Raw genomic sequence first — 12,867 nt, 5'->3', positions numbered from 1 at the left:
GGGCCGCGCTGAGGCCTGGGCGGGAAGGAGGGGGGCCGCAGGAGGGAGGCTCCCTCCTCCGCGGCAGGGCCGGCCCCGGCAGGCTGGAGCAGCTCCGAGGAAGGGGAGAGCCCTGGGGGGAGGGAAGGGCGCCCAGCTGATAAGGCGTTTGCCCGTCAGCAGTCACATCAGCTCAGAATGGCTCCCTTCGGGACCTGCGATACCAAGATACGGGGTTTGCTTTGTTTTTTGTTTTTTTGTTTTTTTCCCCAGTACCCAGAGCAGCACGTTCTGGATGCAGTGTTCTGGAAGAAGTCACTCAGCCGTCCAGCCTCTGCTGACTTTTCTGTCACTGACCCTACACTACAAAAACAAGTTTTCTTGCCCTGAACTGATGCTGTGATGTGTAGCATTGCACCAACAGGCCAAGACACTACTTGTCTCCAATTTCCACCTATCTAGAATAACAAGTGAAGATCATTTCTGAAATCTAAGGTCAAAAACTTGCAGCAGGGAGTTGTTTATTCAAAACATACAAAAGTAGTACTGATGTAATAAGCAAAAAAAAAATGTAGAAGTCAGATTGAAAACTTGCAGTGCTGTATCTCTGACAGTTGTTACTCAGCAATTTAATTGCTAACAGGAGATTCAGCATTCCATCAAAAGTCTTACTGGTCTCCAGAGCCTCTCATACTACATCTCATCATGCAAATATCTGCTGCTGCTCTCTCTCTGACCCTACTCTGTCCAACCAAATAAGCTAAAACATAATGAAGTATCACTTAAGAATGAAGAGGTAGTGTGTTCTCTTTATACTTCACTTCTCATGTGCTGGCTATAGCACTCACTGCCATTTAGCAGTCCATGAGCCAAGTAACAAACAGTACACAGATTAGATGCAGCACAGCTTTGTTTCTGTAGTGATAAATGACTCTTCCAGAAAGCCTTCTTCAATGGGAGGCTTATATTTTAAGATCATAAACCGTAGATGCAGCTCTCAACCATCTCTCAGCCATCTCCATTAAGAGAGAGGTGTGGTGACACTTCACTCTGCCTTTTCAAGCAACATACACATACTTCATCATGGTATTGCATAAATGACAAAAATCTGGTTTAGAGTTCCTTCAGTAGCAAAGGAATGTATAAAGGAACTTAAAGTAACTCAAAAGGAGTAAGTCTGCAATGACTTGGAACAGAAGTGTGCTTATTTCATAACAGCATCTGTGTTAACGTTGAGCTCTAAACATTGTCTTAGTGGTGATGCTTCATCTACCATGGTCTGATAAATCTGCTCAGAGAACCTTTCATACTATACTCCTGATTAAAGCCCGATGCACATTATAAGGGAGAGAAGGGGAGGAATGATGACAACACAGGAAGGACAACCACCACCCAAAAGCTGCATTAGAGTTTTAAGAAAACTCTACATTTCACTGAAAAGTTGTTTATGGTGATGGTAAGAACACTACCTAATGTCACAAACCATACCAAAGAAAGATTTTTTTAAAGAACACTGATGGAGTAATTTACATTCAACAGCATCCCTTTCTTACAAATATTGTCCAAAAACTTACACACAAATATCAGACCAAAGCAGAAAGTTACTTTCCAAAAGTAAAGTGTCAACAGCCAGCATTCATCCTGTTTCAAGTAGTATGTTTGTAGCAGGGGAGTTACGCATATTACAGCTCAGCTTGTTAGTCAGCAGCACCTTTCCTTAATAAACAAACACTTCACTGAGTTGAAATGCAGAAATATTTATTTTGGTTTCCTTCATTGGTTTTGAAAATTGTTTTGGTTTTATAAAACATAGAAATAGCCAACACTAAGCAAACATTTGAATTCCAATGTAACAAACTACTGCTCTAACAGTTGACTTGGATTTGTGTACCTTAATTGCACACATGTATGAAATTATGCTACAGAGTAGTGCATTACAATCACACACAAATCTCAGTGCAAACCTTGTTGTGCTTGTATTTTACATATATCCATGTTTTCAAAAAACAGCAATGAATGCTAATGCAAAACCAACTCTGTTAAAGATAGCAAAAGACTTATGCTGTAATAAGGCTTATTTCTGCTGATTTCTTAAACAAAAGGTAACTAGTTATTTTGTAATTTATCTGGGAATTAGGTTTTTAATCCCTGAACAAATACTTATCCTGTGCCAACACACAGTTCTGTTGGCGTATTTAAATACCCAATTACTGCAAAGCATCAGGCAAACACATTCTACCTGATCTATTTTGCTATTCAGTGAAGAATACTCAGTGGCTCATACACAAAGCACAGAAAACTGAGAGGTTATGGCAGAAGCTCTTCTGCTTATAGAGGACCTGGCACATTTTAAGAAAAATGCATTTTAAATACACGTTCACTACAGGGAAACAAGTGTCTAGTACAGGTGCAATGTTTACCTGACTGTTAGCATAGCCCAGCCTCCTGAAAGGTTTTGGTTTTAGGTCTCTAATGTTCTTGCCAGAGTTAGGTTCTGTTCATTTACAGGGCCAGCACCACTCTGGAATTGTGTGAATGTAGCAAAGGCTACACTTGCTGAATTAACTGCATCCACACTTTCAGTGCAGAACCACCATATGCAGACTTACTCTGAGGAACTCATATTCACTGGTCTCCTTGGTGTGGAGTTCTGACTTCTACCTTATAAAAATACATCTCAGAACTGGCTGCAGATACAGAAGGGAGAAAAAACCCTCAGATGCCTTGCCCCAGTTAATATGAGGACTAATGAAAGATGTGATACCAGCTATACAACTGTAAGGGGTTTTTCTTGGTGGTTGCGTTTGGTTTTTTTTTTGGAACAGACTTTAGTAATCCTTCTGAGGATGCAAGATACACAGAGGCATTTTCAAACCTGCCAAATCCTTTGTGGAATTGACAGTTGCAAAATACACTGCAGACAGCAAACATGCTGGCAATAAGAAAACCTTAGCTCCTTGGTGAAGGAGAGTCCCATTTTTGGTGAAGGAAGTCTTAAATAACTTATATATAGTTACCATTTATATTTAAGGCTCTTTTTGGAAATTGTAGATCACCATAAAAACAGTATGCAACACAACTTGACAGTAAGGCAGTGTTCCATTTCTTCAGTGTTCCTATGGCAAGTACCCATTTTTGTACAAGTTAATGATTGCACAGTTTCCTTCCCTATATTTGCTGTAGTCAAATTACAGATATGAAGGCCAACAGTAGACATCGGACATGTGCCACTTTCCTCATTCCATTCTCAGTTACATTTTGGCATTGGCATACAGTTCATCTATCTGTGACTGGAAGTATTTTCGCAGTTCTGGTCTCTTTGCCTTCAGTGTTGGTGTCAGCAGGCCGTTTTCAATAGAAAACATTTCAGTGTGCACAACAATGTCTTTAACCTGGAAAGTAAAACAGTTACTAGCCAAGCTGCATTCCTTGGAATAGATAAAGCTATTAAAAAGTTACCCAGACATCATAACAAAGCCCATCTCTTGAAAAATTTTCCAGATGCTAATTAAAAGCAGTTTCTGGAGAGTCAGATTATATTGGTGTTGAGAAGTTTAAAGAATTAGGCATTCAGTTCTCACAAACCTCTTACCTGTTCAAATGACTTCAAACCAGATTCTTTCCCAACTCTCACCATGTCTTGCAGAATGTGTTTTTTCACTTCCTGTGGACACAGGAATACACTGTATAGCTTGAAAAGGTCGATGAAGAACAGCTAACTGTTTAGCTAGCTATGACTCACCTTGTTTCTGCATAGCTCTTCATATGAGCCCTCAAATCCCTTTTTCTTGGCCCAGTTGCGCAAAGTCTCCGGATCAGGTACCACAATAGCTACTAAGAAGGCCTAAAAAGGAATTTTTGTCAAGGTGTGGTTTGTTTGGTTTTTTTGGGTTTGTTTTTTTTTTTTTACCTTTTCAAGTCAACACTTTAGTCCCTACACATTTCTTAGTGTTAGGTTTTAGACAGCATTTCTGATCCTCCTGTAAAGTCAGTGGCTTTCTACTACTTGAACACAGGAGTGCAGTTCAGAAGCTTGCACTTATTACTGTTGTTAATATCCACATTTCAATTTACACTTGGAAAAACCTGGACTTCTTGGTTTTTGGTCCCGTTCCCCAACCCCATTTTCTCTGTACACTGTTAGTAACTTATATACGGTCGTTAATACTCAAATTAATCTAGCTGCACTACCCTGTCTGAAACTAAATCCAGAAACATGTTACATAACTGCTGGAGCTGAAAGTGCATTCAGAACCAAAATGTGTAATGTTAAATTTTTAGGCTTTCAGTCCCAAAGTTTGGGGGTGGGGGAAGGGAGGAAAGGAAGACTCTTTCTCCAGTCTCTTCTTGCATTAGTTTTTAAAAGTTATCTGAAGAATTCTTACCTGCAAGCTCTCTCCATGGACAAACACCTGAGCAAGTGCTTCACATCTCATATACACATTTTCTATTTTCTCTGGTGCTATATACTCTCCCTGGGCTAGTTTAAATATGTGTTTTTTCCGGTCAATGATCTTCAACGTACCATTCTGTTGACAGAAATAAACTTCCACTCAGAAGAGGCACTTCAAGTAAAAAAAAAAAATTATCAATCTATACAGCTTAAGCGTGCCACACTAGTACAGTAAAATAGTGCTAGAGACAGTTCTGTGAAACTAATGCTAGAAGAAAACAAGCTCAGCATCCATGTAATCTAAATTAGGGAAAGCCTCAGGATTGGCACTGCTAATACTTTAGCCCCAGGCACACAGATTTACCTACAATGGTAACTATCATCTTCCTCCTCAAATTACTTGTCTCTCACCCAATTGTGTTCAAAACCAAATATTTTCTATTTTACTTGTTGAATCGCTGCTAATAACTACAGAAGTACATTTCAGCTATATAAGTTAACTTACTGGTAGCCATTTCCCAATATCTCCTGTATGAAGCCAGCCATCTTTGTCCAGAGCTTCTGTTGTTTTTTCTGGATCTTTCAAATAGCCACGAAATACATTAGGCCCTTTCACACACACCTGAAAACAGCCATTTGTTAATATATGCTACTATAAAGGGAAGTTAACAAACACTGTTTGCAATGAATGCTTTCTCCAATGGTTCTCAATAACCCCCACTAAAAAGACAACATGAAATTTATGCATCAGTACAGAAATCTCTGCTCATGGTTTTTGGAAACCTAACATTTTCCATTGGTATAAAGTATAAGAAGAAGCAATTGGAGGCATCTGTTCTCTTCCACTCCAGCAGCAGTGTTCTGACCTGCTATTTGGAGAATCTGAATTTATCAGAGGAAATTTATTGTCATCTGAAGATTATTTTTATCTGAAGATAAATAATATATTTAATATATATGTATAGAATATTTCTGGATCCAGAAATACTACCACTCAGCCTGGCAACAGATTTGTTTCAGCTTTGGTAAGCAGCAAGGGCATTGTGCTAAAAGTAGTGATGAAAAAGCAATCATGTTTGTTGTCCAAAAGTAAACCAATTAAGACCTTAGGGCTTACAGCATTCAAAACTTCTCTATAAAGGAAACCTGCAATTTCGTTAAATTGAAGGTTGTCTGGATTTGCATACCAAATTGAAAATTAAGAACTCCTCTGGGTATAACTGGATGCATAGGTGTTATTAGGATCAAAAAAACATGCTTGCAAGGTATGAGAAAAGGACCAACAAGATTAAAGGTCTATAGGTGAAGAGGTTGCCAGAGAATCAAGTCAGATCTTACAAGCTAAATTAAAACAATTAGTAGAGTATCTGTCATTAAGAGAACATAGAAGTAAAGCAGCTAGTCAGCAACACCAGGTAGAGCCTGAAGTATCCAGAGATGATCCCAGATTTAAATATTTTCTTCTCAATTTAACACCCAAGGTTGTGCAAGTTTCCTTTGGTGGGAAGAGCAGGGACACAAGACTATTTAAGGATCAGCAGGACAATAAAATACCTCCTTAGAAATGAGGACAGGGAGCGAGGCAAGATAACATTGAAGCAAAACCACTGGTGTGAAGACACCCACTGCACACAACTGTTAGGGAATGAGGCATCCAAAAACCCCAAACACTCTACACAAAAGAGTCCTCAGAACGAACAAAGGATTCAAAACCATCACACCAGCTTGGGAGTGGCTTGGCATGCATGGATGACAGGAGACAATAAGATGCGTCTGGTCAGGACTCTAGAACAAATCTAGAAGAATGGGGTAGAAAATCCAGTTTTAAGCTAAGGACAAAAGGATAATAAATATCATAGGGGCTGATAAAATAGTAGGTCAACTATTAGTCTAGGGGCTTAGTACAATTACAAAATGGGCAAGGAACTGGCTAAAGAATCTTCAGGCACTAATATCAATTCTCAGGCTAGAAGAAATTACTAATATAGTTCAGAGACCAATTATTGAAAAACTCATCCCAAGTATTTTCAGTGCTTACCTCAGCATAAAATATAGGCATGCTGGTGAACTACAATACAATGAACAGGAGATGTCCATAGGACAGATCAGAATATTAGTGAGGGTTCTGATGACCTTGTAGAGGTGACAGTACCAAACTCGTGACCAAACCAAGGTCATGTTTTAAGAACCAAGTAATTTCTTCTTTAAAAGAGAGCTCATCTAGAAGGAAATGAGTAGATGAGAACTCTGTGTCCCAGTCACATCAAAGGCTGACTGATCAGACGTTTCATTTTGATGGCTCCCACAATCACAGGATAGCAGTAGGTAACAGCTTTTCTCAGTAGAGACAGCAAACCATTTATCTGTATCCTGCTAACTGGCACTAAGACCTCATCTGCATATGAGCATATATCATTCTATTCACAAATTTATCCTTCCTGAACATGGATAACTGGCAAAAGTGAAAAGCAAGGCTGACAGAACAGAAAAGATTGAAAGCCTAGTCCTCCTTTCTGAGAGTAAGAGTGTTTAATCCAGCTGAAGAGCAGACAGATGAGGAAGAACAAAATCCATTTTAAAATGAAAACACTTATTTGTTAAGTTCAGAATAGTTCACACTGAGGAAGCTAGGACTGAAAGACCAAGATAGTACCTGATAGTTTAAGGGGTTAGCATATTTATTCAAGTCCAAAGTAATTCCTAATGCAGCAAACTTTCACAGCAAGTGCAAGCAAAACATTTTTAGAAGTTTTTAAAAAGCTACTGAACTGTTTCTCATTATGAGAATTTATACTCCGTTCCTTCAGCAGACCAAGCTTTAAAAGTGAAACAAAAATGGCTGATAAAGACCAAACATGGGGTCCTAGGCAGGACAGCAAAGAATCTTGACATTGCTCTGCACTTGCAAGCAGTTTTCTAACACCAAGCCCAACTAAATCCTTAGGTATTTCTGGGAATTAAAGCCCAACGATTTGTCTCTAATCTTATGCAAATTACAACCAAAACAAATAAAGAGTATATATTATTTGCAGTCACAAAGTAGTTACTTGCTTAAGCTACTTTGTATTTACCCACTTCTCACCCCTTAACTGCCCCCAAGGCCTCTCGAAATCATATGAAAGACACCACAGTTAACTTGCTTTAAGGACTTGGGGAAAAAGTACTACATGGACATCTGTTCACAGTATGTACACAGAGTTCAAGCTGTATATATTTTACGGGGAAAAATATTGAAGATGACAGTATATAGCATTACATACAAAGCTGGGTCCTCAGAGTGCAATTTGTAAAACATACATGTTTCATTTGTGCAGGCTGCAGAAAAAAGTTACGAAGAACATGCAAGCATTTGTCACAAATCATTAGCAGCCTTCACGGCATTTTATCTCCATTTCTCTTAACAGTGTTCCAGCCACTTTAAATTACCCCATCTCAAGCATCACAAGCTGGGTAACAAGCTACATGGATCGGTGGCTGTTCTCCAGCACTTGGCAATGGGGGTGTGGGTAAGTCCTCTGCTAGCATCTTACTGAAGGATAAAAGCAGTATGAGATAGCCAGCTTCTCAGCTATCCCAGCAACTTTCTTTTAAAGCCCTCTTCACCAGCTTGGCAAGTCTATGACCAAAAATGCTCTTCCCATTCACTGACAGATGGACCCCCTCAGCCTCCAGTAGACAAGCTTCCTCAAAGAACGTCCTGTGGTCTAAGCAGCCAAACTTCTGGCTGTGGCACCAGTCATGTAACTGTTTGTTAACCCACCTGATTCAACTGATTTTGATTTCAAATCCCTTCCCTTTGACTGGGAGGACTGAAAAATCTAACTGCACTCCAGAGTCCCTTACCACCTCTCCCAGAGCTCTGTAATCCTTCTGGATACTCAGACTGCTTTGGGCTGTAACACTGGTGCCCATGTGAAAAAAACCACAGCAGACAATAGTCAGTGGACCATATGAGGCTTGGTAGCTTCTTGGCAACATCCCCAATACAAGCCCCTGGTAAGCAGCATGCCTCTCGAGAGAGTGCATCAGGTTGGCAAATGGGTGCCTCTGAACCTCTCAGAGGCACAAAACACATTTTCCAAAAGTTTCACGAAGAGGCTCATATTGACCTTTTGAAATTACTTACCTCACCCTCTCCTTTAGCAGCCAAGTAATTCATTTCTTGTACATCAGCAAGCTTGATGAGACTGCATGGCATGGGTGCTCCGACGTGACCTATTAAATAGAGTAACACTTCAATAGCCTGAACTGCTTTTTAGTCAGGTTCTTAAAATAATAAGCTGTTAAAGTAAAAAAAAAAGATGGAAAACTGATATCTGGTAATGTATACACCAATACCGGCACAGTAATAGCTTAAATTTGACTGAAGCATTAAATTCTCAGATATCCCTAGAACATTACAAGCTGAACCGTGTCCTCAGGCTTGCTTTTTCTTACAATCAGGATCTTCACTCCATGGACATATCTAAGTAGCAAGAGTCCCACTATAGCTTCAGCTACCAGTATCATTTTAGTTAGGGAGCTAGAGATGTAACAGCTTACAGAAATGCAGACTGTTCCAACACCAAAAATTGCCCCTAAGTTTTCAGCACTGTCTTTACACACAGTAGATTCCTATTCTGTAAAAATTACAAGGGTTGATACTATGACTGCCCCTCTCCTAAATCCACTTCAACTTACAAGGACAAATCCTATTAGAAGTTTGGATTACTGAACATTCCTAGCTACTTAGGGGTAGAAACTTCAAGGGATCCCTTCAAAACTTTTTACTTCACTTGAAGAAAAACAGAATCTTATGCTTCATGATAGGTGTACTGAAGACTAAATAATGTGATCAGGGACCTCTATAGCACCCTGAAATTTAATAGACAGACAGACCACTAAACACCATACCTGCTGTCCAGTCACCAGGCAGTGACAGTGAGCATCCAGCTGTGCATTCAGTCTGTCCATAACCTTCATAGAACTAGGAAGTAAAACCAAAATATTTTAAATTCTTACATTTCAACATACAGTTTCTTCATTAAAATTAAATTATATTTTGCTTCTTTTTCTAGTTGCTTAAATTTGAGTTTAGCAAAATCCTCAGCACCTTCTAAGAAGAATATCACCGTGTTTTATCCAACACACAATTTTAAGTGCTAATATTCCACCTTCAGTTCCAATATTTAAGTTTCAGTCAGTTTCACATGCTATGTGACATCTGTCTAGATCAAAACAGAAAGCAGATGGAGCAAGAGGAAGAAACTAAGAACAGTGGCAACAGCAATGACTTCATTCACATAATTTAAGGACAGGTGTGTTCAAGACAGCCAGAAATGGAATCCCTATACTCCATCACAGTTCAGTGATTATTACATACAAGACAGGCTTCCCTTTTCTGTGCAGAATGCATTGCTACACCAGCATGCTACTAAAGAACTTCAAGTCACAGAAGGCTCATATTTTAGAGTGTTTTCTATCCTTGAAATTTATTTCAACACATTTGTTCCATCCTGTGCCATTGTTATTCAGATTTTGCCTCAAAAGGCACATACTTTGAAGAGGCTCTGAAGATAGATGTAATGTATGCAATCCGATTCTCCCCAGTCTCATCTTCAGAGCACCAACACTACATCACGTTGATGAGATTCTTTACAGTAGTTATGAATACTTCCGTAAGCAATGCAAGTCCCAGATACTTAATCCAAGAAAATTGCTTACAGCAGCCCCTAAAAATCTTTCCCTTAAGACAATACAGCTGGTTACTTCAGTTATAATAAAGACTTTGAGATGAATACAGAAATCTCAGGGGACAGAGATAAACTCTAGAAAGGAGTATACACTTGTGTAGTCTCCAAGAATGCCAGAAAGAGTTAACCATATAGTCAGACTACTAGAAATGCTCTAACATCAAAGCTGGAATGAGGTACTAAAATCTTTATGTTTTAGGATGAAGGCCAGGAAACTCACCTGACAGCCAAGAGCTGTTCTCAGAAAGGTCAGTACACTTGCAGATACAGGTGCTGCTCCTGTGACCATGAGCCTTACTTTTCCTCCCAAACTTGCCTACAACAGACACAAGATACTGTGGACACCAAAAGCATTTTAGAGAAGTTTCCAGAGTCTTTTTTCATCTCACCCTCAGCCACTGTCCACCTCCAGTCCCACCCACAAATGTTAAAGATTAAAGTTTAGTCTCCTGTCGCAAGCTGTCTTGCCTGCAGTGTTTTTAATCTCATTAATGGCTGAAAGAAACTGTATCTCAAATATTCAGTATCTACAAAGACTATGCTGTAGTGTGACTGCAATCCGCACTCAGCCAAAAGTCTGAAAGAGCTTAAGTCATGGCCTTACAGCAATGACTATATTTAACTGCCTTCTATCAGCCTCTCATACATCCCAAATGCTATAAAAAGCAGCCACAGGGGCATGTTGTACAACCAAGGTTAGGGCCATAGCAAGTGAGTGCCAGATATAATAGCAGGCATAACTTACTAGTGACCAACAGTGAGGAGACAGTAGGAGCTACAGGTGGCACTAAGTCACATTTAGCATTCCTCCTTCAGAAGGACAGTATTTTCTTTCAAAGTGGTAAGCAAGAGAAGCACCAGACTGTTTTAGAGAAAACTTCCTAATGCAGTTAGCTGATATTATTAGAACAAATGGAACTGAAAAATTAAGTTGGAAATAAGACAGTTTTGTTTTTTATTCTGAGTAGCCAGGTAGTCTTTAATCAGGGATGATACCCATATACCAGATTATAACCCTTCATATGAAATTCAGCAATTGCAAACTGATGCCTAGAAACTAGTAAGTAGATGAGATACATAGTGATGCTTCACACATCCAATATTGAAAACACATGCCAAACTGCTGTTCTGTAACACAGTAAGCACATTTTGAGCTCTGGTCTCAAAATAACCAGGAGCAAGAGGCTTTCAAGCATACCTGTATTTTGCGGAAGATAACTTTATCCCAGAAACTGTTATTTCTAACTATACCACTTCTGAGTTCTGCTTCTTTCCTCTTGGAAGCAAAATCCAGCAGCCACCTCTTTAAGGAAGTATCTGCCTGTCCAAAAATCTATTAAGATAAAGGATCAGTGGTTAGAAGCCTCAGACTACCATTCCCTATTTACAGAGGCATGCACAGAGACTCTTAACAGTGAAAACTAAATAAATTAAATAAATAAACAAATAAATTTAATAAATAAACTAAGTAAATAAATTAAACAATCTTTACTGGTAAGCATTTTAATTCTCATAAGAAATACTTGTGGATTTTTATTTTGACCTCTTTACTCAGTTCAAGAGATGTCCACCAAAATTAGCACATAACTAATTCTTGTTTCCCATCCAACTGTGTGATGCTTTTTCAATGTATAGCTTCTTCATTAAAATGTATGAATGAAAGTGGATATTTTACTTTTCTATTCCAGTTTGCTCAAAAGCCAAAGTATAATCCTCAGCATATTCTAAAGTGCATGCCATCATAATATATAAAATAACACAGGCTTTTCTGAGGAGAGGCAGGTCCAGAATACCATAGATATTTGCTTTGCATATATGAACTTGCTTTTTAGATCAGTTCTCAAATGCTCCTTCTGGTTGTTCTCAGCAAGTCCGAGCAGACTCAACAACAGACAACAGATTAGTATATTCACTTGGAAAGAGACAGACCCAGCAGCACTTCAGCATTAGCCCTCCCTGTCACCCCCCCTAATTTCCCCCTTAACTTCACATGCTAGGTTACTGCAAGGCTGAGTGAGGGTGAAAGTGCCATAGAAATGTGAAAGCCTCAGGGCTCCAGAGTCAACAAGCAAGACCTCATGAAAGAAGAGTCCCAAGCTCTATCTGATTCTCAAATTCAAGAACAGAATGCATAAGCAGAATGAGGGGCTAAGTTTTAGGCACTACAGGCAGGGCTTAGAATTTCCTAGTCTCATGAATAGAGCAGTGTCCTAGCTAAAACAGCATAGACAGGTCTGTCATTTCTTTAGCAGACACAAGACTTCTTGTTGTATCCTTCAACTCCTCTGGCTTTATGCCCAGAAGAGTCAGCCATCCACATGCAAACGGGTGATTTAAAATCTTAAATTCAAGAATCTACTTCTGAATTCCCATCTCTCTGAGCAGGCAAGCAGCAAGCACAGGAGAGACAGGGGTGCTGACACACCCTCGCCCCAGCACTCCTGACTGGCTTGTTGATAGTTCTCCCTGCTACAACACACTGGCCACTGCATAGGAAACTTGTATGCATCCAGGCAAGCACAGGCAAACACCTGACCTTGGTTTGCAAATTCCACTCCATGAGTCAGATGCTAAAAACGTGGCATGCAGATGCTTAGCCTCATGTTCATGTTGTAGACTGGACTTAAATAACTTGCTCAGAGCAAAACAGTAAGTCAATCAAGCTAGAGAACCAAGTCTCCTAGTCAAACTTTTCAATACCAATAGTTGCTGCCTCAAAGTGGTGTAATACAACCAGTACTACTCCCTGCACTATTAGCTCTC

The 12,867-nt window shown here is 39.5% G+C and overlaps 1 protein-coding gene across 2 annotated transcripts in view; it reads right to left on the bottom strand.

Annotated features, from left to right (window-relative positions):
- Nucleotides 1–1,720: 1,720 nt before the first annotated feature.
- The window catches only part of ACSL1 (acyl-CoA synthetase long-chain family member 1), a 31,294-nt gene continuing 20,147 nt past the window's right edge, over nt 1,721–12,867 (bottom strand). For both annotated transcript variants that reach the window (XM_010081110.1, XM_010081111.1), the window contains 9 exons: nt 11,303–11,437; nt 10,325–10,420; nt 9,266–9,338; nt 8,499–8,587; nt 4,878–4,994; nt 4,365–4,508; nt 3,722–3,823; nt 3,572–3,643; nt 1,721–3,371 (listed from right to left, as the gene is read on the bottom strand). In XM_010081110.1, coding sequence (XP_010079412.1) covers nt 3,231–3,371; nt 3,572–3,643; nt 3,722–3,823; nt 4,365–4,508; nt 4,878–4,994; nt 8,499–8,587; nt 9,266–9,338; nt 10,325–10,420; nt 11,303–11,437 — 969 coding nt within the window. In that variant the 3' untranslated portion in view covers nt 1,721–3,230. The remainder of the gene's footprint in view (nt 3,372–3,571; nt 3,644–3,721; nt 3,824–4,364; nt 4,509–4,877; nt 4,995–8,498; nt 8,588–9,265; nt 9,339–10,324; nt 10,421–11,302; nt 11,438–12,867) is intronic.

This window comes from Pterocles gutturalis, unplaced genomic scaffold, assembly GCF_000699245.1.
Source record: "Pterocles gutturalis isolate BGI_N339 unplaced genomic scaffold, ASM69924v1 scaffold8264, whole genome shotgun sequence".
In the NCBI taxonomy this organism is placed as follows: Eukaryota; Metazoa; Chordata; class Aves; order Pterocliformes; family Pteroclidae; genus Pterocles; species Pterocles gutturalis.
The sequence above is the reverse complement of the archived record's forward strand: the minus strand, read 5'-3'. Positions and strand labels throughout refer to the sequence as shown.